Source organism: Pochonia chlamydosporia, chromosome 3 (genome assembly GCF_001653235.2).
Source record: "Pochonia chlamydosporia 170 chromosome 3, whole genome shotgun sequence".
Lineage (NCBI taxonomy): Eukaryota > Fungi > Ascomycota > Sordariomycetes > Hypocreales > Clavicipitaceae > Pochonia > Pochonia chlamydosporia.
Window position 1 is genome coordinate 3,068,182 of NC_035792.1, and position 24,211 is coordinate 3,092,392.

At 49.1% G+C, this 24,211-nt stretch overlaps 8 protein-coding genes across 8 annotated transcripts; 6 read left to right on the forward strand and 2 right to left on the reverse strand.

Annotated features, from left to right (window-relative positions):
- Window positions 1–3,165: 3,165 nt before the first annotated feature.
- VFPPC_04771 (pH signal transduction protein PalI) lies at window positions 3,166–5,328 on the forward strand (the record flags this gene model as incomplete). The annotated part of the gene is made up of 3 exons (XM_018284062.1): window positions 3,166–3,352; window positions 3,439–4,762; window positions 4,833–5,328. The coding sequence occupies 3 exons, from the start codon at window positions 3,166–3,168 to the stop codon at window positions 5,326–5,328; spliced, it is 2,007 nt and encodes a 668-aa protein (XP_018145393.1).
- Window positions 5,329–7,258: 1,930 nt separating this feature from the next.
- On the forward strand, window positions 7,259–8,941 carry VFPPC_04772 (hypothetical protein; the record flags this gene model as incomplete). Its single annotated transcript, XM_018284063.1, has 1 exon — window positions 7,259–8,941. The coding sequence occupies one exon, from the start codon at window positions 7,259–7,261 to the stop codon at window positions 8,939–8,941; it is 1,683 nt and encodes a 560-aa protein (XP_018145394.1).
- A 406-nt stretch (window positions 8,942–9,347) lies between these two features.
- On the reverse strand, window positions 9,348–10,127 carry VFPPC_13698 (hypothetical protein; the record flags this gene model as incomplete). Its single annotated transcript, XM_018291471.1, has 3 exons — window positions 9,348–9,506; window positions 9,578–9,979; window positions 10,083–10,127. 3 exons carry the CDS (start codon window positions 10,125–10,127, stop codon window positions 9,348–9,350), a joined length of 606 nt encoding a protein of 201 aa, XP_018145395.1.
- Window positions 10,128–13,580: 3,453 nt separating this feature from the next.
- VFPPC_04773 (hypothetical protein) lies at window positions 13,581–14,506 on the forward strand (the record flags this gene model as incomplete). Its single annotated transcript, XM_018284064.2, has 2 exons — window positions 13,581–13,968; window positions 14,010–14,506. 2 exons carry the CDS (start codon window positions 13,581–13,583, stop codon window positions 14,504–14,506), a joined length of 885 nt encoding a protein of 294 aa, XP_018145396.2.
- Window positions 14,507–14,908: 402 nt separating this feature from the next.
- On the forward strand, window positions 14,909–16,381 carry VFPPC_15841 (hypothetical protein; the record flags this gene model as incomplete). The annotated part of the gene is made up of 3 exons (XM_018293594.1): window positions 14,909–15,094; window positions 15,167–15,602; window positions 15,666–16,381. The coding sequence occupies 3 exons, from the start codon at window positions 14,909–14,911 to the stop codon at window positions 16,379–16,381; spliced, it is 1,338 nt and encodes a 445-aa protein (XP_018145397.1).
- An 886-nt stretch (window positions 16,382–17,267) lies between these two features.
- Window positions 17,268–18,834, forward strand: VFPPC_04774 (pantothenate kinase; the record flags this gene model as incomplete). The annotated part of the gene is made up of 3 exons (XM_018284065.1): window positions 17,268–17,576; window positions 17,677–17,959; window positions 18,032–18,834. 3 exons carry the CDS (start codon window positions 17,268–17,270, stop codon window positions 18,832–18,834), a joined length of 1,395 nt encoding a protein of 464 aa, XP_018145398.1.
- Window positions 18,835–19,830: 996 nt separating this feature from the next.
- VFPPC_13699 (hypothetical protein) lies at window positions 19,831–20,328 on the reverse strand (the record flags this gene model as incomplete). The annotated part of the gene is made up of 1 exon (XM_018291472.1): window positions 19,831–20,328. One exon carries the CDS (start codon window positions 20,326–20,328, stop codon window positions 19,831–19,833), a length of 498 nt encoding a protein of 165 aa, XP_018145399.1.
- Window positions 20,329–21,378: 1,050 nt separating this feature from the next.
- Window positions 21,379–22,297, forward strand: VFPPC_13700 (prolyl 4-hydroxylase, alpha subunit; the record flags this gene model as incomplete). The annotated part of the gene is made up of 4 exons (XM_018291473.1): window positions 21,379–21,749; window positions 21,814–21,890; window positions 21,946–22,163; window positions 22,229–22,297. The coding sequence occupies 4 exons, from the start codon at window positions 21,379–21,381 to the stop codon at window positions 22,295–22,297; spliced, it is 735 nt and encodes a 244-aa protein (XP_018145400.1).
- Window positions 22,298–24,211: the final 1,914 nt, after the last annotated feature.

Genomic DNA, 24,211 nt, shown 5'->3' on the forward strand with positions numbered 1-24,211 from the left:
CAAGATTCCCACAGGCGCTCCAGGTTGGTGACGAGATCATGGACAACTATCAACGACCCGCGACAAGAGACTTACATGAGGCTCCCGTTGCACAGCCCAGAAGCATGAGCATCTCTAAAACGATGGCCCGGGTGCAGATCTGTCGCGGATCGTCAAACTAAGACAAAGACTCAATGTTCTCTCACACCAGTTGGGAGTCAGATGCCAGGGTGATGCTGAAGTCGACAGGGGCAAAGGGAAGCATCCCACAAACGGGAGTACACACGCGGCCTCTTTGTCACAGATGTGGACGGTCATTGATGATACGATACAGCCCCAAGCAGGAGCATTTTGTGTGTCCATTGTGGCACCTCCAATTTCCGGCTTAATGCATCGATTATACCCTGACACGGGGAGAGCGGCAAGCGAACAGTAATACTCCGTACCTATGTGCTCCTCAATTCAGATTAGGCCGATGCGACACAACGCCTGAAATATCCAGGAAAATGCCCTAGAGGCACAATATTAGAACGGGAGCTTACCAGGGTAGACCAAGGGACTCAGCAGAGAGACAACGGTTGGCTCAATATTGAATCAAGAAGATCCGCCGCAAATGAGGGCAGAGTACTCCGTAGAGGTTGAGACCATTTGTCCCATTCCATGATGATAGATGATGCAACGACAACCAACTGGCATATCTCCCTCCATGCAAGGGCGAGGTCACAGAAGACTGTTGGACTTGACTCAAATATCACTGCACAAAGTCTCGTCTTCTGTAACACATAAATAAGCATTTACCTCGGGCGCGCACAGACAATGGGCTCGAATACAACTCTGCACGGGAGATGGGCCAATGGAACAAGGGGCTTGATCGATGCGTGGCGGATGAGACACTCCAGCCATGATATGAGGCGTAGTATGAGCCGCTCAACAGCTTCTTTCTTGTGATTATGTTGAGCCTGTCATTCCAGAATGCTCAAAGTCAGCTGGAGATCTATGACCCGTGGCCTACTTGCTGTTGCTGGTCATGCCCAACAACAGACTTGCCAGAATGCGTGAATATTCAATGTGCTGATGTGTGTTTGCACCTTCTGGAAAGGGTAAGCTGCCTTCCAGCAAGCCACGCGAGCGGAGCGAATCGAGCTCGGGGAACCTTTGCGCGCGACGGAGTATCCAAGGCCAACAGGTGTGCAGAAAGCTTGGGCTCGCATTTCTGGCATCCAACACGATGTTTTCAACCGCTAATGGGTGGCTACTGGGGGGATGGTCCTCGACTTGGTTAGATAGATGTGGGTGCGTGCAGATGATGGTCTTGTAAATGGCTGCTGGAAGTGATGGTGTTCATCCCCGGTGTTGACCAGAACGAGGTGAATGAGGTGAATAAGGCCCAGAAAAACTGCTGGATTGAAGAACAAGGAAAAGCGAGGAATCCAAACGCCACACATCTGCGTGCTGCATGTCACCGAGTTGGGGCAGGTTCTAGCGTGGAGTTGGCGCAAGTCGATATCGTGATCCATGTCTTCGATTTCGCGTGTGCCAGGGTCAGAGTTGGCCCCTCGTGGACGAAGCAAAAGAAAACGCTGAAGAAGCAAAATGAAAAAAGGAGTCCAAAGTCAACAGTCAGAGCTGTCAATCCTGCTTCCATGTTTCGAGACAGACTGACGATTCGAGTGGAGTCAGTCCAGTCACGCCGCTGGAGTGTGTTGCTGCAGATCATGGTGATGCTGATGCGAATATTACAGCAGAAATACAAATGCCTTTGATTCTGACTCAATTGACGGCATTGAAAGGTGGCACCGACTGACAAGCAGACTGAGGTCAAGTCAAGTGAAGTCAAGTCTGGGTGCACTTGCCAAGAAAGTATCAAGTCTGGCCTCACCCCCACAAAACATTACGACATGGACCTTGACATCAGTGACCACACTGGGACCTGGCCCGATTGGCAGTGTGCTACAACTGGCGGCTGGGGCCCATTGGTTCACTTGCTCCGCCAGTGCCTGGAAGAAACGGGTCGAGTCAAGTCTGGTTCGGTTGTGTCTGGTAGGTCTGGTCAATTCATTGTTGAAAAAAAGTTGGGTCTGGTCAATTGAAGTCTGGTCTTGTCTGGTCCCAAGCAGGTGGCCAGAGAAGGAGCAATCGCCTGGGGTTGCCTGCCAGATGGCGGCGCTAGCAGGGCCAATGTGCAAATACAGTGGACTCTGTGGACTCTGTCCGCCCTCCAATCCCGCGCCCCAGAGAAGCCACGTCCAACTCCCCCCAATCAAGCTCGCCAAGCCCTTTGAGCCCCACTAATTCGTCCACTGGCCGCCATGAATTCAATGTTCCAACCAGAAAAGACATGGATCAAATGGGCAGGACAGGGCCATTGAACCGGCCATGAGACAGACTCGACAGACTCGACAGGCCAGACAGACCAGACATTCCCCCATCAAACGCAACTGGCCTGGCCCTTGGCGTCGTCGTCAAGCCGCTCGCAGTGCTGCAATCGTCTTGCATCTGACTGGAACCCGCTGCAATGCACCGTCGCCGTTTGTGTCTCGAATCTGGTCTGGCTTATTGTTTGGCAACTGGGTCTCGCCTTGCAGACCATGCATAACCGACCAGACACTTGTTCCCTCTGACCCCAAAACAACTTGAAGCTGGAGCATCCCCATCCTCTTCGTCACCTGTGCGCGATCTGTCTCGCAGCAAACTGAAACGTCGCTCCAACATCCAGCAAGCGGTCGCTTTACGTCTGGTATGTTGTAGAAGCAGACGTCGTGGGCCTCAATCATCTCGACATTTCGCCGGACGACCCGAGCCCGTTCGCTCGCTCGCTCGCTCGTTCATTCGTTCGCTCACTCGCTCCCGCGCTCGATTATCGACTAACTTTTGACGCCGTCGCTGCTGGTCACTACGGAGACAAGAGGCGCTTGGATGATAAACTTCGGCCTCGACGACTTATAGCATCATCAACAACATTGATTGACGTACTCTCTTTTTGTCGGTGGGAAAATCAAACAGTCGACTCATTCTTTCCTCTACTCGCGCAATCTCAATCTCCATGATCGCCCAACGCATCATCGCATTGTAGTTGCCCGGAGCTGTTGACGACTTGCCGACTACCGTACACAGTTGAGCATTACGTTGGGCGACGACGATCCTGCGATAAACTTTCGTTCGCCGGTGTAGCTGGCTGTTGTCGGCATGATTCGACCAGCGACGCCGTTGTCGGTGCTGCTGTTTGCGGCTTTCGTTTTACTCCTCTTATCAGTCATTTCTATCCCCGTCACCAAGTTTGTTCCCTTGGGAGCATTTAAAAACGTCAAATATGGCGTCTTTGGCTACTGTGAGGGTGACAAATGCACCAAGATTGCCATAGGGTACCCGCAAGGTATGTGTATATCGCCCCATTGCGAACACTGGACAACCGTTCATATGGACCACCAATTTGGTAACCATACTGACACCTCCCTCTAGGTGGAGTTTTGACAGACGACACTCAAAAATTCGACTTGCCCAGCTCAGTTCGACATACATTGTCGGCTATTCTGGTCATTCACCCGGTGGCGGCACTCCTGACCCTCGTCATGTTCTGTCTGGCTGTCGCTGCTCATATGCACAGTTCGTCACATTCATCGAGATATCTCCTTGTCCTCTTCATCTTCATCCTCATTACCTTTGTGGTCTCCCTCGTCGCCTTTGTGATTGATGTGCTACTCTTCATCCCTCACATGGCTTGGGGAACCTACATGGTCTTGGCTGCAACCATAATCCTTGCCATCTGCGCTGTTGTATCTTGTGCTATGCGACGGACCATTGTTGGTAGGAAAGCCCGACAGAAGCGCATCGCAGAAAATGCAGAGATGAGCGGCGAAAATTACTACAATAGAGAAGGCCAGATCAAGCCTGCTCCCGTCATTGGAAGCCAGCCTACTGTTCCCATGGTGAGTGGAGGAAGTGCTGGAGGCGATTCCCTCCCGACGTTTGCAACCTTTGAAAGCCAGCGAAAGGACGACCAAGTTAGCGACGAGAGGATTCCCCTGACTCAACGAAGTCCCGTTGAGAGATCACCCAATACCATGCACAACGAGATGGCAAACATGGGGGATGCCGCGAGTTTGGCAAATTCAAGACGATCGCCATCACATGACCGTTATGGAAACCCCATCAATGGACCAGATGTCTACGGCCGCGGACGGGGTGGAGGTTACCGAGGGGGGCGTGGTGGTCCTTATGGCCGTGGAGGATTCGATGCCTACGGCGTAGCAGGTCGAGGCCGGGGCGGAGGAAGAGGAGGCTATGGCCCTGCGCCTGGTAGAGGGGGACCTCGTGGGCGAGGTGGTTATGGTCCTCCACCCCGTGGAGCATACGGGCCAGGAGGAGGACGCGGGCCGCCGCCTACTGGAGGCTACGCTAATATGCCCCCGGGTCAATATGATCGGAAGGCTTCTGGTGATGAGTATGTTATGCCGTATGGACAGTCTCAACCATCGCAAACGTCGTTGGACCGCGGATGGAACGGCAGCAACCACGGCTCGGCGGTGGATAACCAGGATCTTCCTCGAGCTGAGTCTCCTCCGCCTTTGCCAGGACAAGTCGCAGGCGCAGGCGGTATGCGAGCCATTGAAATGGATGCGACTCCACTTGATCCGCCATCTACAAATGCTTACGGTCACCATAACCAACTTCGAGACAGTGATGCGGATGTTGCTGGAATGGTTGGCTTGCAGCAAGGACGCCCCATGCCTGGAGGAGCTCGTGAAACCGTCATGAGTGACGGAAGCAGATACAGCACGGACGAGTATGCCTCTCCCTAACCTGAATCTGACGTACTGCCAATCTGTGTTGCCCATCTCACTAACATTTGTTAGACCACAACAATATGTTCCACCACGGGCCGCCTGGAACCAAAACGGGGGTAGAAACTCACCACGCGCAGCGTCACCGGCTGGCCAAAACATGCTCCCCACTAGATCAGGATCACGAGGTGACTATTACGAAGATACTAATCCCCGATTCGATACAACGCCTCCATCTGGACTGGCTCCAGGCCACGCACCTACACACATCGAACCTGTGTACGAGGATACCCACGCCACTGGCGGTAGGGCACGAAGTCCCGCGGAATCTGACCGATCCAACTTTACTTCTATTTCGCAACGAGGAGTAAACCCTCGATGGGAACCACAGCCGCCTATGCCCAACCAAGGACCCCCGACCCGCCGACCTGTACCGAAGCAGCAGCGTCAAGATGTGCTCTTGAACAACAACCCCGACTTCCAGCTACCTGGCTCACGTGTCCCAGGGCCGAACCGAACCGGACCAGGAATGATTCCAGGAAGTGCGTATCCGACTGGCGCCATTTAACTTTGGACTTGAACTAGCTTGCGCCACACCCAATCATTGATAGATCCCGGCCTTTCGAGTCGCCGAGCTATTGGATTCGTTTCATCCTTCACTCTTTACGGATTTAGAAACCCGAGCATGGCAGAGCAGAGGACTTCCCGACTTTTGATCTTAATCCACAATCGACAAAATAAATCTTCTCAACCCACATCATAAAGAGGTTGAACTTCTATCCTTGCGAACTTACCTTTCAGCACAATCCTTTAGCTGTTAAATTTTGATACATACAAAGGGACCCACACTACCTCTAGACGTTTTCTCGAGTACTTTCCTGGCCTTTATTTTCGGACTGGGCTTGGAGATAATTATTCATGTTATTTATTGGTCTTGTAAAGGGGAATATGGGGCCGATCTGGTCGCCCCTTTGGCAAATACTAAGACGACAGGTTCTGGTCATTTTCTGTTTATATTTCTTTTATTGTTTTGTTGAGTACAGAGGCAAGCTGGTCTTCCGGGCGAGAAGCCACGGCAAGAACGGGCAGCGAACTTGTTACGAGGTGGCTACACTTTTGCATAGTTGTTGGTGTTGTAGCAAAGCTGCATGGCCTGCTTGGGACAAAGCTTCTGGCAGTGATGCTGCTGGTAAGCCACCCGCTGTTCCAACGTTGTCGTTTGACGAGACGCGCAAACGAGGTGTGGAATATTTGGCCTCTTCAATTTGGTATTATGGTTGCAAGACGGTGTCCAGCGTCTGTTACGTTGTGAGACTTTCAAGGCACAGCTGCCTGATTTGGAGAGGAGCGAGCAGTGCAAGAGGAGGGAACATATTTATTTACCTGTGTAGAGGCTAGGTCGAGTTCGATACGGCGTATGAATGGCAAAAAGACACGGTCAATGTCGTCTTGCAAAGAATCCGTTTGTTCTAGTGCCGTGCTAGATGTTTTGTGTGGCGCCTCTTTTTTTTTTTGTCTTTGACGGCTTTGAGACCAAGGACAGGCAGCTTTTGGTGGACTGTCTTTTTGGTGAGAGCCTGTGAATTTTACTTTTCACTTTCACATTTCACTTTCGCTTGTTGACATTTTCACTTTTCACAGCCTCTGCCAGTGCGAGCGCGAGTGCCCGCAGCTGGCAGACACCAAACCCAAATCTCAAACTGAACCAGACATAAATTCACTTGCAGCTCTTCTTCTGACTTGCATCCGATCTTTTCATGCGATGTCCCCCTTCCCTTCTTCCTTCGTTCATTTCATGAACGACTTCATTTTGGACTATCTTACCCGTCTTCGTAGACCTTGCGCATATTCGAATGGGCTGGACTACCACATATCCTTATCCATATTTCCCCCTTTCCCTTTCTCTCTTTTTTTGACTATGTTCTTGCTGTGCAGTTTAAATTTTTGGATCTGATCAAAGTGAGTGCGCGAACCCTACATATGTAACCGGTCGAAGCGCCGTTCCTGCATTTTCTACAAAAGTTTGCGAAAGTTGCTCCTTCCCTCTCTGTTGATACCGCACTCCAGGAAGGAGCGTTGGCTTAAGCTCCTTGTCCCTCTTCCTCGACTTTGAAGACGTCTCCTTCTGCGGCTTTTGCAGTCATTCTCACATTTACCTGGCTTCTGCTTCCACAAATTCTCTTCTACTTTTTGTTGGGTACCCGTTGATTTCACGTCCTTCAAAAGACCACTTTCGTTTGGATCTTGAGAATATTAGTTGGTGTCCAGGAAAATAAGATTCAAAAAATTTGCGAAAACAGAATTCTCTTCTTTCCTCCTTTGGCGGAAGCAGGATCTTTGGAGACTTACGCGCCATTTCCTTCTACTCTATCTGTACTCGAGCTCAATATTTGTTCTAACTTGGACCTGCCGCCAGATCTCTTTAGTTTCCCATCAAAACGAAGGCACGAGGAGTAGAAGATCGGTCTGTCTGTATGGAAGCTATTATTATTGACACCATGGACACTCCAACCACCTCGGATGCCGCTTCTACTGCATCATCAGCTGCCAACTCGAGTGTTGTGGCATCTGATCAGCCCACTTACACCACAGCCGGAACCATATACAAGCCAAGTTCATCTCAACCTTTGCAGCCGCCTACTCGCCGCGGACGTCTGCCCAAGTGGTCGGCTTGTGGTATTCCTTCCGATCTTGCCCTCTTTCCGAAGACGGTGTTGGCAGGGCTGTCGCTAAAAGGTCCCATAAGCCGTCCTCTCTCGGCGCTGCGGCAGTACACTCCTTTGCAGCAGAACTACGACCGGGCCGTAAGCCCCTTTGGCGAACAGGATCACCTTGCTGCGAAGATGCCGATAGATACGCCGCAAATTCGCTCAGGGAACACTCCGAAGGCCCTCTCGGCTTCCTTGGGCGAACAAGATAGCCAGGACAAAGTGGCGACACTTTATCAGGACCATCATTCTGTCGACGAGAGCAGTGACAATGACATGGATGACTGGGATAAAGACTGCTTCAGGAGAATTCCGACCCAGTCTTGGAATAATCTGGCTTCCTACCCAAATCCCAGCCAGAAGCGTGCTCAGATGAGGCTTAAGATTGGAAAAGGGCTACGGCCACCTGCCTTGGACTCGGCTGCCATGGGGACTACTGCTCCGACAAGTCCCCCGGCTGCGGCATTGTACAATTCACCGATGGTGTCAAGCGATGCGGGAGGCTACTCATCTAATACAGATAACTATGGGAAGCAAGATATCTTCAACCTGAGGCGGGCTCAGCTTGATGCTGCGTTCAAAATTGAGGATCCATGGGTCGAAAGAAATGGCACACCAGCTCCTGCTTTACCAAACCCCGTAAAGCTCAATTCGACTGGAGGCGAGTCTTCCAAGTCTTCGGATAAGCTTGTCTCTGCGAGCGGTGTGCCGTTGCCATTGACTGCTGGACCGCCAGGTCAGCGACAATATCGCCCCTTGGCCGTTGAGCCGACTTTCAAGTCGCTGGCAAATGCAGGCCGCTCTTCACCTGTGATGTCTAATCCAGAGGATGAAGCAGCATTGATGATCGCAAGTCAGACTCTGTTCCAGGCTGGCATCGAGGATGTGTCCATCGATTCTCTGGGGTCCCTATTATCAGTTGCCACTTTGACTTCCTCGTCGCAGGCCATCCCTAGGGAGGACCTCGGTCTGCAGCCGAGAATGAAACCACCAACAATTCCCACTGCCGAACAAGAGCTACTGTACAACTCTCGAGCAATGAAAGGTTCCATAGAGCGCAACAAACGTTGGGATCATAACGAAAAACTGATCCAAAGCAAAAGTTGGCGGGACTCATCTCCGGACGTGCGAGCTCTTTACAAACCTGGTACCGACCGGTTAACGGACGAAGCGTTGGCTGCCCGTAATAAAAGGACCGAAGAATTATGGCACTCTGGGTCAAGGTCTATATTGAACCACGCCGAAGACGCAACCCTCAGAAGACGCCAGCCTCAGCAGGATCGCAATATTGGAGTGATTGGGGATAAACGACCACGGGCTGTGCCTGTAAAAGTGTCAGAGAAAGTTTCGGTCGAGGAAGCACAACGAATCGATGTTTCAGAGCACGCAAGGTCGCTTTTGGAAATGGCCATACACGTTGTGGGTCGATACCAGGACAAAAGGACAACCAACAAACCTCAGAAGACGTTCTAACAGGATTTAAAGGCCAGGGCGGAGTAGATGATGAGTGTTTCCCTGGTTCATCGGACCCTGTTATCACCCAGGCGACTTACATTAAGAGCATCATGTTTAACAAGGACGTACGTAACATTTGATTAATACTGCAATTCTTTGAGGTGGTGGGTATGGTGATTGGGAAGGTATGGACCATTAAAGTCTGGGACTTTTACCAAACGCTAGAGATAGCTTTATTCACATAAGTTAATGATACTGGCTTCTACATATGTGACGTTTCATATACCTGTACTACATTTACTCATGGGGAATGGAGGCTTTCTGACGTTTGCATGCTTCCTCCGGGCTGAGCGGTTTTTCACTCGGACGGTTCATGCCTAGGCCCGACAAGGCACCAGACAAGACACAAGGCGCACCGCAACACTTAGCATTTGGCTCCCCCTACACGGACGGACCACCTGGTAGGATGTATAGCTTCTCCGCTAAGAGTGTCCTTCAGCATGTTGCCGGAGCAGATTATCATGACGTAATAAGCGCCGTCGGCGATGCTACTCCAGCCATTGAGCGTCTTGGGATTAGTATCCTATTTCGGATCGGTTTAGTCTGCAGTTTTCATGTGAACTAAGCACACGAGGGAGAGGGAGAATTTCTTACATTGTTGCACCACCAGATGCCCGAGTTCCATGAGCAGCTAACTCGGCCGCAGGCACCAGGCCCAGGACCGTTTGTTGGCTGCCCTTTTAAACTTCGCAGGTAGGCAATTCCCTCCTTTACACGGGACAGTTTGGCAGGCCCCATGTTGGCGCAGTAGTGGGTAGAGCCGGTAAAGTCGGTGCGCTTGTCGAGTACTGCGAACTCTTCATCGATGACGGTTGTGTTGATGGGGTAGTGCGTCTCAAAGTCGGGATTTCGCTTGATCATCTCGGCGCGGACTTCTTCCACGGTTCCCCTGGCCTTGACCATGGGACCACCCCGGTAGAGTTCGACTTCCCATTCTGGGATGTACTCGGTGTAACCGGCTGGGAGGGCAGATTCAAACGTGGGCATGGCCATGACCTGGATATGGTGTGTTAGTGGGTGTTGTGGTCTACGGTTTACTAGACAAGCAACAATGATAGGCGGATGAGGAATACTATTTGTGTGACAGAGGCAAACTTACACCCAAGGCAAGGCCGCAGACGGCGGTAGCAGTTGAAAACTTCATTTTGGAGACTTTTTGACTAGTTTGATCGCGATGATCTATTGCGGAGTGATTTGCGTCGGACAGTTGACTTTGGCTTCCGTGGACGTTATATACTTTAATGTTCGTGCTGAATCCCCGCGCGAACGGTTTCGAGTAGTCCATGTCTCTCCAAGCTACTGTATCACCGCAGACCTTTTTTGTGTCTCATTCACAAATTCCCCACGTTGTCTAAGTATCTCTGGACCATAGCCGTATCTTGTCAGACGATGGGGAAACACGCGCCAGTGAAGAAGTCATGACCACATTCTGGAGCTGACTTTATAGTGACTAGGCAGAAATTGCCTCTTCATATACATACTGGTTGACTTAGGCGATACCCCATGCAACCAATTGGTTAGGGTGCGTAGGTAGAAGCATTGAGGCTATTGTTTGGGTGCTGGAGGAGACCATTGTTCCCCAGTGCTTTGGCCTCGGTTGGTCGTGTGGTTTCAAGCATAGTCGTCGAACAGAACGTGACAAAATGATCAAACTAACAGATATCCAATAGTTCGGGCCTTTTCTGTGCAGGACACTTGCGTGTGGTGCTGCCGCACACATGGCACAGGCTGGCGAGAAACGTCCTTGGCGACCTGCGGGACGTGATGTACGTTTCTGCCTACTGTGGATAGTGTCGAAATTCGTAAAAATCCCGAAGGATCAGAACGGAAAAGCCACCGACCAATGAATCAGAATGATAGGACGATGAAAGAAGTTCGTGCCTAGAGTATCGTGGTAAAAAGCTTGGACAGGTTAAGAGCCGCGTGTATGACAGTCCGATATCCGAGTGCGACATTGATTTCTTATCCAAGAAAATATACTGCACAGATATGGCCGTGAAGAGACTTGTGCGAACGAATCGAACAACAAAAATGGTGACTAGTGCTTTCTCTGTTGCGTCGTGGCCTTGGTGACTATGCGGACAGCTGAGAGCCCCTTGCTTATTCGGTGAAGCCTTATGGCCACAGCTGACAACCTAACTCTTCGCTCTATTTTCTATGTGGACCTGTTCATTCCCATCAGGAACAGATAAGCACTTGAGTCCAGTGGTACGGCATTGTTCTTGGTCGATGCTGAAATTGGCGGTGGCTTAATCGTGGGCTTCCCAAGTAGGTTCGACAAGCAGGATAGCTTGATCAAGTCGACCAGAGGAACAGTCGAATGAAGGAGCTCAGGTGAATGATCGCCACCCTCGGATTACACGGAAAGCAACTGTAGCTAAACAGGGTGCAAGCAGGTTAAACGCTGCAGTACGTTGACACGGAACAACAGATAGCGGCCGTTGGATCCGTACTTTATCCTCAAGTTCTTTGTTTTCTACCATTCAGCTCGCATTTCTGTATTAGTAGGTCAATTATTTCCAGCATTGGAGCTCAGTGTTGAAACCACACCCAAGTCAAGCAACATGGCATATAGCAGTGCGGAATCCGACATTCATTGCCCAGCTCAGTGCCAGAGATATACAGGCAACGTTGTCTGTGATGGGCCAACGTATAACCGGAATAGACCGAACTTCTCTACCAGGCTATTGGCGCGGAATTCTCTAGCGGAATGATTTCTTCTAACACTTCGTTTTTGCAAGAAAGTATTGAATACCAGGGTCCAGGGACACGATTCTGAAACGCGCCATTGACGAATGGCGGGTTGAAGATGATTAATATCAGAGAACGATGCGAAGTCTCGTACCTGACTAGCTTGCTGCCTCAAGCCGAATCCAATCCGTCTCCTCAACATCCTTGGAATGGTCCTTGACGGACCTGGAAGACCCATACCACCAACGACGGGTGACAGGGGTTCACTTTTCTCCAAATCGTCACCCACTTTTGCTTGTGGATGTGGGAAGAAAACTCGACCACAAAAATTATGCTCTACCATCAGCCAGATCTCTGAGCTTGGGCCCTGTGCCATCTGCATCCCGAGCGGGGCGTTGTGACCTGTCAGACAGGATCTCTCCGTTGCTAACCCTTTGGGTCTGGGTTTCTTCTTGAGACTTGGTGTCCCAATGGCAGACAACTTCGTCACCAACAGCGTGGTTAACCATGGTCCACGCGTTTGCACTCCAACCAGCTCGTAGTTGCGCTGAGCCTGCGACTGCAATTTGCGACCTGTGTGTGCTGCATGAAGCACAGGGATGGTAAGCATCTTGCGTTCTGAGGCTGTGAGCGAGCAACATCACTCCAACCAATACACTCGTTCTCCTGGGCGCAGAGGCTCACGTCATTTTTACTGGTTTGGTTGGGAGCCAACAGCCAACATTGAATCTGATGGATGCAACCATCAGATGCCTTGTAGAAGTGCAGCCAAGGTTTGGGATTTGGCGTTCGCAATCGGGACAATGATAGCAGGGCATCAACGCCATGGCTTCAATAGTACCAAAGAAGCGTCACCAGCTCCCAAGGCCGCATTTGCCTTGCAGCCCCCATGCCTTCAACCCCTGTCATCCCTCCCGAAACTCAAGGTGTCAACCTCTTGCCTTGCAGAGAAACAAGTTTGCCGATCTTGAATGTTGATGGTGAGAACTAAACAAAGCAACAGAAGGTTTAGAGAAGACATCAAATTCGAACTGTGGTGATGGTAAGGGGATCAACACTGCGAACAGCTTGTGCTTTCTTTTTGGACTGCAGCTTTATCTTCTGCCGAAACATGTTGAAGAAATCTTCAGGAACCAATGTCTTGGCGCGTAGTCAGTGCTGTTTTTGAAAACCGAAATGATCATCCCTTTTCAACGAATGTTGCCCCCGAGAGGTGCGCAAAATGGTCCGTTCGTTTCGGGGACTATTTTGGAGGCAAAGAGTGACCACCGCGGGGACATGTTACGTGAGAGAATATTCAACCCCCATGGCAGCTTGCTTTTTCGTTCGATGCACAGGATGTATGATTGCTTTTGGTTGAGGGATGACTCGGCGGTCGAGGTAGGAGGCAAAGGGCAGTAAAGTAAAGTGTTGAACCAGGAACGAAACCACGGGATAATGCGGCAGTTTCCGGGGAGAGATAGGCACATGAATATGACTGGTATTAGGGCAAAAGTGAAATTTCGTCAACTGTCATGCGGCATGAGTTAACAGTGCCTTCAATTCTGACGCCGTGATCAGCAGTGGAATGGATGGTGCATGCGGATCGAGCACAATCGGTGCCAACCGAACCGAGAGGAGCAAGATGCCTGCCTTGCTCCTTGTCCAATCTTGTCCAATCTTGCCCGGAAGAATCCAGATCCCTGCGGAGCATGTACCCCGGTAATCTGGAGTCTGCACACAATCCAACAATGGACTTCATGGGGCAGGAGGACTTGCCCTTTTCCCATCTCTCAGCTGCGGCCACTGACGCCACATTTTTGGCCATGTTGGCTCGGGAAGGAGCGAGGCACGGCCTGACCAGGCCAACAGAAACAAATTTCTCTTCATGTCAAGCTCTGTCATGTTAATAGAATGACCGAGATTGATGGTTTTAATTTTGGCTGCCACTCAGGCTGCAGGCTCCAAAGGTTTCCGTTTATTTTTAATACTTTCGCGCAAAGTGTGTTGGACCATACCACTTATTGTTTTGCAGCTTGTCATGCCCTCGTTCTCGGCCCAGCAATTTGTGGACTACTCCATACTTCTTCTGAGGGATAAGAGGGACAAGAGGGACAAGAGGCTGCAGACGCCATCTCAACCTGGGATGGGCCTTGCCCAGCAAAAGCAACCAGTTGACTATTCGTGGCTTAGTTACCCAATAGCTTGGGCTAGCCAGGTCGCTATCATGCCCACGAGCGAAATCTCAGACACTGGTTGCTATATCTGTCGCGAATATCGTGAAGTAGATGCGTCCAACAGAGGGAACCAATGCAGCTAGATTCGAGTCTCGTTGATACGATGGGTTACAGCTAAGGACTCAGGAGTCGGGACATCCGCAAGACCATCTGCCAGTTGACGGCTTGCATCGCGAATTGCTACTCATCCCCAGCAGACACAAATAAGCAAATTAACTGGGACCATTGCAACGACGGAGTCAAGATGGCTTTTGCACCGGAATCCGGTACTGCCTCCTTTAGTTTGTATTCAACGCCATGTGTTACCACGCGCAAACACTCGGCACCTCGACCTGCTGTGCTCCAGGCACAAGAGACAAGACCCAACAACTTTGATAAAAGCAAACGCCATCGAGCTTGTGGCGTCCATCTCCATCAGCAATCACAAAGAAAGCTGAGGAAAACCCAGGCACAACCACCACATTTGCACCTGGATCCTTGCTCCTCCAGTTGCAGCCCAGATCTTCCCTCCTGGTGCTGGCACCCTCGCAGTTGGTGCCAACAGACTGCCACATCCCGCTTCTGCTCCGGCTCGCTCCACACGCCACCCATCGCCATCAACATGGGAGTTGATTAGCTCGGTGGTTTCTTTGTGTGTGCAACATCGATGACCGTCTCTGGAACTTCAGCCGTGGCCATCATTGTGTACTAATGCAACCGTTAGCGACTCTAGGCTAACCCTTGCGTCTCCTTGTGGTTCTTGTTGGTCTGGCAAGTGCCCGTGAACATGTGTTGATGGGCAAGCAAAAGTTGCCGCGACCATGCACTTGGCTCTTGGCCACACCTGACCACCACTCCGTCCAACCGCCACAGGCCGGATCCCAGTCCTTTGGTTCGGCACATATAATGATATCGTAGTCCCAGTTTGTCTCAAGCATGGGCCGTGTGCTTGCTTGTCTCCCACATCAGTCCGTTATTATTTCTTGATTCCTTGATACCCAGCACTGGAGTTTCCGTAGTATCTGATTACAACTTCAAGATGGGTCTTCTGTCGCTCACCTACACCCGTCCCAAGCATGTGGACCAGCAGAGCCTACAACGGAGTCGTGAATCTCTCTCTGATGAGAAGACTGACGGCTCTGTTCGATCAGGTCGATCTGGCTGTTCGGGTGGTGTTCCCGACTCGCTTGCTTTTGACAACATTATGAATGGGGGAAGCTGCCCAGTAAGTTCTTGATTCAAAGAAAGGGGGGTATTTCTCGGTTGGAAACCTTGGAACTGATCATTACCTTTGCAGCCAATGACCGTTCGTGACTTCATGAACTATCTGATCTACGTTGAGCACTCTGCCGAGAACCTCCAGTTCTATCTTTGGTACAAGGATTATGTCAAACGATTCAACGATGCACCTACTACGGATATATCTTTGGCCCCGGAGTGGACACAGGTTATGGAAGACGAGGCTGTTGCCAAGATCCGAAAAGACCAAGCTGGAAAGATTCGTCCCTCTCCAGAAGCCGCGGCCATCTTTCGAGGAACCGACTTTGAGAAACAAGCACCTGAGATGCCTGAGAATGCCACCAATCCTTTCAACACTCCTCCTCGCTCCTCAAACGGCGGCAGTGACAAGGGTTCCATTTTCACCGCTTCGCACAGTATGCCGACAGCGACTACGGGATCGTACAAGTCGCAAGCCGCTGACGCCTTCCAATCCGCCGGAGCCAAGCTACCATGTGAGTTTTTGCAGGTTGCCAATGACCAATACTAGGGATTCAAACAAGTTAACAGCCGCATAGTCACCATCCAACCGTTCAGAGATGAGATCAATCGAGTTATTGCTACTTACATCATGGACGGCGCTCCTCGACAGCTCAACCTAGCCTCATGGGAACAAAAAGCTGCTGTTCAAGCACTGTCACACACGACTCACCCTACTGCGCTTCGCGGCCTCTTCAAGACAGTAGATTCTGCTTTGCGCCGACAGGCTCACCCCAACTTTGTCCGTTGGTCTATTTGCAACGGCAACCCCGCTCGTGTCTTCTTTGCTCGTTTCCTTGGAGTGTTTCTCATTGTTGCCGGGTTTGCCGTTGCCATCCCTATTACGCTGAGCAACCTTGGCCGTGGTTATCGTGCTCTTGCTGCCATCGCGTGGGTTTTGGGCATCAGCACTCTAGTCGCTGCCTACAAGGGAATGTGCGTGGTGTTGCATGGCATGCACCACCGCCACGTGAGACCGTGGGAGCTCTTCGTGCAGGAAGACGGCGAGGACCTGGGCAAGCGTAGCTTTGATTCGTTTGGGAGTCAGAACAGCTATGAAGATGAGCCGTGGATTGTCAAGTATGAGAAGCGAAATGTTGTGAGGAAAGTCTTTGATCGTGAGGTCTGGATTCAGGAGCCTGCACTTAGACAGATCCAGGATACCATTTTTGTTCAAGCTCTGCTCGCATCATTGCTTCTTGGAGGTGCTCTCACGGCCATCTTTGTTGCCATTCCTGGGGGACACTTTTTCTAATAGTTGGCAGTCGGATGTAGGAATTGTATATGTATTGAGAGGGTGTTGCTTCGTGTGCTTAATTCTTACCATGTCTGGCTGGGCAAATGGTTTGGGATAGCCCGGGCGGCAAATATCCCAACGTCCAATGTAGAAGTACAGTATATCACAATTCGATTCGATCAAGTTCACTGCTGTTGGCTTCTGCGTAATCATCATGGGAAAATTGGTGGTCTGTGCCTGATGATGAGGCTTTGCATATGTTTCTAAAACTGGTACCAACGACTCTGCGCGACTTACAAATTATTAGTAACAGCCAACTGATGAAGCTGATTCAGCGCCACGACATGCATCATGTCACTTGATAAATGAATGCCTGTACTTGGTAAGATTAGTTCACTTGGTGAAGCCCCTTGGCCTACCGCTTTCGTCCAACCTTTCTCCAATGACAGCCTGGAGGCTTATTATTGCGGTAGGGTACGGAGTGATATATGCACAAGTCATGTAATCAATCGGAGGACATGGAAAAGGTTGATCTGGGGAATGGGAAATGGGGAAGTGGAATACCGACGACCCGTAGCCGTAGACCTCGGTCAAACGGGTCGATTTGGCTTATCGATAAGAGATTCAACCAAAAAAGTCGCAGAGATTCACTCATCCCAGTTCCCACTTCCCCTCCACATCTTATCAGCATTCGGGGTCAGGACTCAGGACTCAGGAGTTCCGCTGCCCCTCTACACCTCTACACAATTTACACACCACGAGCTCTCTCCCAGCATTTCGCATGTCGAATGTGAGCATGAACGCGCCTCGCTGAATTCAACTAGCCTTGTGCCATCCATACAGACACCACTCAGCGACGCGGATTCTGCAAAGGCTTTGCGCACTCCAAGCGCCTCGCATCCATATGACGTCTGTCGTTGACCGAGACCAGGCCGTTGCCGGTGCTGACCGAGCAAGGGCACAGTCTATGGCCGAGGCAGAAGCGTCCATGACGGCGACCTCGACTGAAGAGATTAACAATACCATCTTCAGGCCGGGTAGTGTCAAGATCAATGTCAAAGGCGCCTTTATCGTCGACCCTGATACCTCTACACCGGCACCTGGTAGCACGAACAACTCGCAGGGCAATGGGCGCGGCAGTCCTACACATCACGAGACTAGCGATATCCGATTACCAAACCACACCGCAGTAGTCAGCCACATTGCAGTTGATGTACGTACTTTGCGCTTATCCGTTATTGTACGGCGGTTGGACGTTTTTATATTCCAAAGAAATTGCGCTAACGTGAAACCCGCATTTTCCCCCCTTCTAGATTGGCGGATCGCTCATCAAGCTGGTGTACTTCTCCCGTGAGGTGCATTCTACCGACTCCGGTGGCCGACTCAACTTTCAAATATTCGAGACGGACCGAATCGATGATTGCGTAGAGTTTATGAAACATCTGCGCGACAAGCAATTGGCGCTCAATGGCTCCAAGCCAGGTGAGCTCTGCGTGATGGCCACGGGTGGCGGCGCATACAAATTTTATGACGAGATTCGAGATGCGCTTGGCGTTGATGTGCTCAGAGAAGACGAAATGGAATGTCTGATTATTGGTATGAAATTCATGAGCTCCATTTTTGGCTTTGCTGCGACAGGTCTGACATGAGATTGCGTTTCGGTAATAGGTCTCGACTTTTTCATTACCGAGATCCCGCGCGAGGTTTTTACATACTCTGAGACTGATCCTATGCACTTTGTGAGCCCGAGAGAAAACATCTACCCGTATCTTTTGGTGAATATTGGTTCTGGCGTCTCCATCCTCAAGGTTGATGGACCTCGGTCTTACCAACGTGTTGGCGGCACATCACTTGGAGGCGGTACCTTGTGGGGGTTGCTGTCTTTGTTGACCGGCGCATCCAACTTTGACGAAATGTTGGAGCAGGCGGGCCACGGGGACAACGCCAACGTAGACATGCTTGTTGGGGACATCTACGGCACGGACTATGGCAAAATCGGTCTCAAGAGCACCACGATTGCCTCGTCCTTTGGCAAAGTATTCCGCAAGAAGAGTCTAGCTGAAGCAGCGGCAGCAGCGCAAAAAGACCAACCGAACCACGAGGCCGGCCCTCTTCAGTTGGGATTTACGGAGAGCGACATTTCGAGATCGCTATTGTACGCCGTCTCCAACAACATTGGACAGATTGCGTACCTGCAATCGCAAATACACAACGTATCCGACATTTATTTTGGCGGCTCATTCATCCGCGGCCACCGACAAACAATGAACACTCTGAGCTATGGTCTGAAGTTTTGGAGCAAGGGCGAGAAGCAGGCGTATTTCTTGCGGCACGAGGGCTATCTCGGCGCCGTTGGGGCATTTTTGAAACGACAGCCCAAGAACTGGGGTCGTCGGAACAGTCTCGAGGGTATGGAGGAGATGCTCGAGCTCAGGAGGAGCAGCAAGGCGAAGGAGAGCTTGGCATCGTGAAGGACCATTGTTCTATCATTTATCACTTTGTATGGCAATCCATGGGTGCTACGGGGTCTTGGCGAGGAAACATTGATGGGGGAAGGCTCACTATTTGCATTATCCTCTTTTCTAATGGCAAAACTACCGAAGCGAAAGCGAGCATTACATCGCGTTGGGGGGAACTACTGATTCACGGCTTCACTTGCCGACATGTACATAGGCAAATTCTTGGATCTGATTCTGGTTCAGAAGCACTTGGCAAAGATTCTGCGGATATTCATAGAAGGTACAAACCATAATTGGAAATAAAAAGCATATATTATTCTTACTGTCCTGCATTACACTGTTGAATGGGAACCCTCATCCAAGACATTTCTTCCTCCAGCACTGGAGATTAAGATTCCGCCCCAACCTTCCGAGACACATCATTGGGGACGCGGGAGCTTTGTCAGGCCTAGCAACCAATTACGTCTGTGTTTGACATTTTTCAAATTCCAGTTCGTTGAGCATGCTATCACCCTTACGTATATATCTGTTGCGTGTCCATGAATAAATGACTGGCATGTTTCCGTGACCGCGATGATACTCCCTCTTCATCTAGCAACACTATTCAGCAAACATGAGACTCGCAAGTCTACTTACCTTGGCGTGGGTGGTTATCGCCCACGAATGCGGTCCAGGTACGTTCCCTTCTGGCTTTACAAACTCGGAGCTAACTTTTCAGGAAATCAATGCGGCTCCGGGGAATGCTGTGTCGATACAGACGGCGTTAGAAGTTGTGAACCGTTGGCGCAGCTGGGCGATCGGTGCTGTGAGTGCATTGCATATCATGGTGTTGCGTGTACTGATTCCTTGTAGCTACTGGTCCTGTAATGGGCGTGTACGAGGATCTGTGTCCTTGCGACGGGGGGATAGACTGCCAGTCTAATATCTGCGTGACGGTATAGCGGGATATTCAACCCATATCAATACAATTAATATACATAAAGTACAAGATTCATGTGTAAACCATCTCTACTTCTTCTCACTTTCATCCGGCTTCTCATCCGTCCTCATCCCCAACTTATCCAATATCGAGCCCATCATCTTCTCCATCTCCTTCTCATCCTCGTCCGAGAAATTGCCCGGCCTCCTCAGCGCAGCTTGCGTCCTGGCCCTCAACTCCCCCAGATTACACAGATCAAATGAATACGACAGCCCGCCTGTCAAAAGGATCCCGAAACTCATGACATTCAGCGTCGCTAGGCCCAGCGCCTGGACTGCCATGAGGGACCGCTCCCCGGAGTCGATGTGGATGCTGGCACGGTTGGATGAGTAGAAGCGCGGGAAGCTTTCGACCTGGCGGCGGATGACGGCGCGGCGGGTCACGGCTACAGAGGCGGCCATGAAGCCTGCGCCGGCGAAGAGGAGGGTGAGTTGTTTGAGTTTGCGTTGGGATGGGGAGAGGGTTGGTGTGGTTTGCGGGGAGGAGGAAGGGCCCGGGATTGGGGACATGGCTGGGGCGTAGGCCATGAGGTTTGGATGGGGTGTGAGGGCGGTCGTTGGTGTTGCGATGGTTGGTGAGGTGCTTGAGGGCGATTTCTGCGCGGCTGTTGCGATGGTTGTGGTGGTGGTTTGGTTGTGATGTGAGGTGAGTGAGTGAGTGAGATGGGATGAAAAGATGAGGTTGAGGTGGTGGGAGCTGATTGGTGCCCTGGTGCCTTGGTGGTGGATGGAGGGGCGGCATGTACCTAGGAACAGGGCGTGCGTGAGTGTCTGGTAGAAACACAGTAATGCGATGGATGGAATTGAGATGTACTATCTCTGAGATAATTTCGTATATTCTGGTATTTCATTTGATTTGAGAATAGGAACAGATTTTAAAGTTGTGCATAAATTATGGTGACTACATTTGGCACACTGCACTGGATGTGGTATGTGCAGAATAGCTGAATATTCAACGTATCCAACTGCACAGCTTCACTACTAATAATACATACGCCTGATAGAGCTTGCTCTGGGTCACTCAAAATTGTCTTATATGTTGCTCTATCAGTAAATTGCACACTATTATAAATCTGACTTGAATTGCTCACTGCGAAGCATCCATGAGCACGTGCTCATTTGCAAATCTCAAACCACATACATCGTCTAGCGTGCAATCATTTGAGTTTGACAACATGATATGATTTGCTTAATAAATGATACGGGTCAAGTAATAATTGAACAATTTTTATATGCTTCGCTACGTACTTACATAGTTTATATCATGACGAAGACGATCAGCTTCCACCAACTGCCGCATGCCCCGCCTACACCCCACCATTGTCAACGACATCCCAATGTTCAGATGTTCTCAAGCTGCGTCACATCATCATACCAAACTCACTCATCACAGCATCTTATCCGGCCAAACTGGAAAGACCAGCGCCAGCATATAGCTCGCAGCAGCAACTACTTGGATACGCTCATTCAGTCGACACCTGACCATTCTACCCGGCATTCAACCCCACACAGGTCACAAAGTTTGAGCTTCCAAGAATCTCACCCTCATCATCAACTGATCCCAGAAGACAACTCACAATGCCCAAACCAAAGGCGTCGAAACCCTCAAAAGCGCCCCCAACAGCACCGCCGCCGACTAAAGTCGCACCTCCAGATTGGCCCCAATTCAAGCCGTCACTACCCGTCGTCGACCTGACACCAGAGCTTCACCCTGCAACGTCAAAGATCGCAACAATAGCATCATTCTTTCCTAAATCACTGTGCAGGGACTACGTGACGTTCCTCAAAACTCTGCCCCTACAGACGACGCCTGGAAAGCCAAAGCGCGGGGAGGCCGTTCGCGTGAATGATCGTTTTCAAATCGATGATGCAGTCTTTGCGAGGAGACTTTGGGAATCTACGGGGTTGAAGGAGGCGTTGACTGAAAATGAAGACCTCAGGCATTTATGGTGAGTACGGGATGAAACTGACGGGTTCCAGACTCAGTAGGTTAATACAGACTAACATCACCAGGGGCGGTGAGCCAGTAGGCTTGAATCCAAATATACGAGTATATCGATATTCAAAGGGTCAATATTTCGACTGCCATTGTATGTTGTTTCTGTGATATCCCAGCCAGCCTACCTTTGTTGCTCACAATGGCAGATGACGATTCCAACAATTTGACGTTACCGACGGAGCCGCCCAAGGCTGTACGTACGACATGGACCCTACTCTTGTACCTCACATCTTCTTCTGAGGGCTGTGTTGGTGGAGAAACCGTCTTTTATCCTAATGATCAGAAATTGCCGTCAGAAGAAATAGCTGTATCACTGGAAACAGGCACTCTGCTTCTGCATAAACATGGCGAAGACTGCCTATTGGTAGGTTTAGATGCACCGAGGTCGGTAATTGGGATAAAGAACTTGGACTAACAGCCATTGAATAGCATGAAGGACGCGAAGTGAAGGCGGGCGAGAAATGGGTTCTCCGCACTGACTTGTGCATTGAAAGATGATGCAACCTCCCTTTGCTACAGGCTGCACCTCACAGAGGTGCACCACCAAATAATATTATAGAGGTCTTTCGGAAAGACTAAAGCAATTAAAGATTAAATACTATTTAATCTAGGCAATTGGAAGAATTCTAACTATTTGGACTAAAGGGAAGTAACAATCTAGAGTAAATTGCTAACAAGCTGCGTGTAAGTGCCGTATTACGCGGGCCACTCTGAGCTCTTGGGTGTGTTCGTTTTGGGCCAACAAAATAGCTCTCTTAAAGGTAGAGGTTAACTAACTTTAAGCAGCTAATATACTACTAAGTAAGTAGCATAAAGCTAAAAAAAATATATTTATAATAAAGTAGTAGTATAATTATTACTAAGAGATAAGCTCTTTAGGATTAGAATAATATAGAAGACTAAATATAATAAGAAGATCATAAAACTAGAGGTTATAAGCCTTAGAATAAGATAAAGGGATAGTAATATAGTATTATGTGGGCGGAATTGCTCACACCTAGTAGCTTAATAAGAGATAGGAAAAAGGGACTTAGTGTTTTTATTTAATCTTATAGCTACTATACAAATAAAAGGGAGGTTTTACCCCCTTTAGCTAGAAATAATTAATTAATAGACTTAACCGCGATTTTCTTAATTAGAGCTATTTACTTAATGCATTTAATACTTATTTACTAAATCTCTTATTAACTAAGAGCACCTTCCTTTATTATAGGTTATACCTTATAGAGGCATACTACTAAATAATATTGCTAAGGTCTTTTAGAAAGACTAAAGTAATTAAAGATTAAATACTATTTAATCTAAGTAAAGGAAGACTTTTAACCACTTAGCCTAAAAGCGCCTCTCTTTACTACATACTATACCTTATAAAGATATACTACTAAATAATATTAGGAAAGTCTTCTAGAAAGACTAAAGCAATTAAGAATTAAATACTATTTAATCTAAGTAAAGGGAGACTTTTAACCACCTAGCCTAAAAGTGCCTCCCTTTACTATATATTATACCTCATAAAGGCATACTACTAAATAATATTAGGAAAGTCTTCTAGGAAGACTAAAGCAATTAAGAATTAAATACTATTTAATCTAGGCAATTAGAAGGATTCTAACTACTTAAACTAAAGAGAAGTAATAATCTAGACTAAATTGCTAATAAGTTACGTGTAAGTGCGGTATTTTGCAGGGCGCTCTAAGCTCTTAGGTGTGTTTATTTTAGGCTAATAAAGTATATATAGTAAGACTAGTTATAATATATAAACTTATTAGAATAATTTAGAAATATCTAATAAAGAGAATAATAATAAGAATTAATTAATTTCTTATATTAGTTATTATTTTATAATATAATTTAATTTAGTTATAATGTCTTAGTAGTACATCTAATATGCTAGTGCATCTAATATGCACTTACGTTATAGTAATAATAGTTCTCCTTAATATAGCTTTATAAATGGGTGACTTAGACAAAGTAAATTAACTATTTGTAACTAGGGCATTCTAGTAGCAAAGGCGGATATTTGTGGGTGGGATGTCCTATTTGCGAATAGGGCAGGATATTTGCGAATCCGATTTACTTGTGGGTGGTGCGGAACATCGGCTTAACCCAGTTTCTTCCAGGGTTGGATTAATTGGATTATTTCACCTGGCGGCTCCTGTTATATTGCCCTGGTCAAATTCACTGTATCACATACCAATTAGCCTAAATGCCTTGTCATTCGAGACGTGCATCGCCACACTTAAAGGGGTGACACCGCAAACCTTTTTAAAATGGAGTGTTTTGGGCCAACGCGCGGCTTCTGATGACACAATGTAAGACTTCTTAAATGTTGGATTATCGTGGCACGCAAGCAAAAATGCGGCTCAACTTGCCGAATCTTCCACCAAGGATGCTAAGGTTAATGTTTGCATT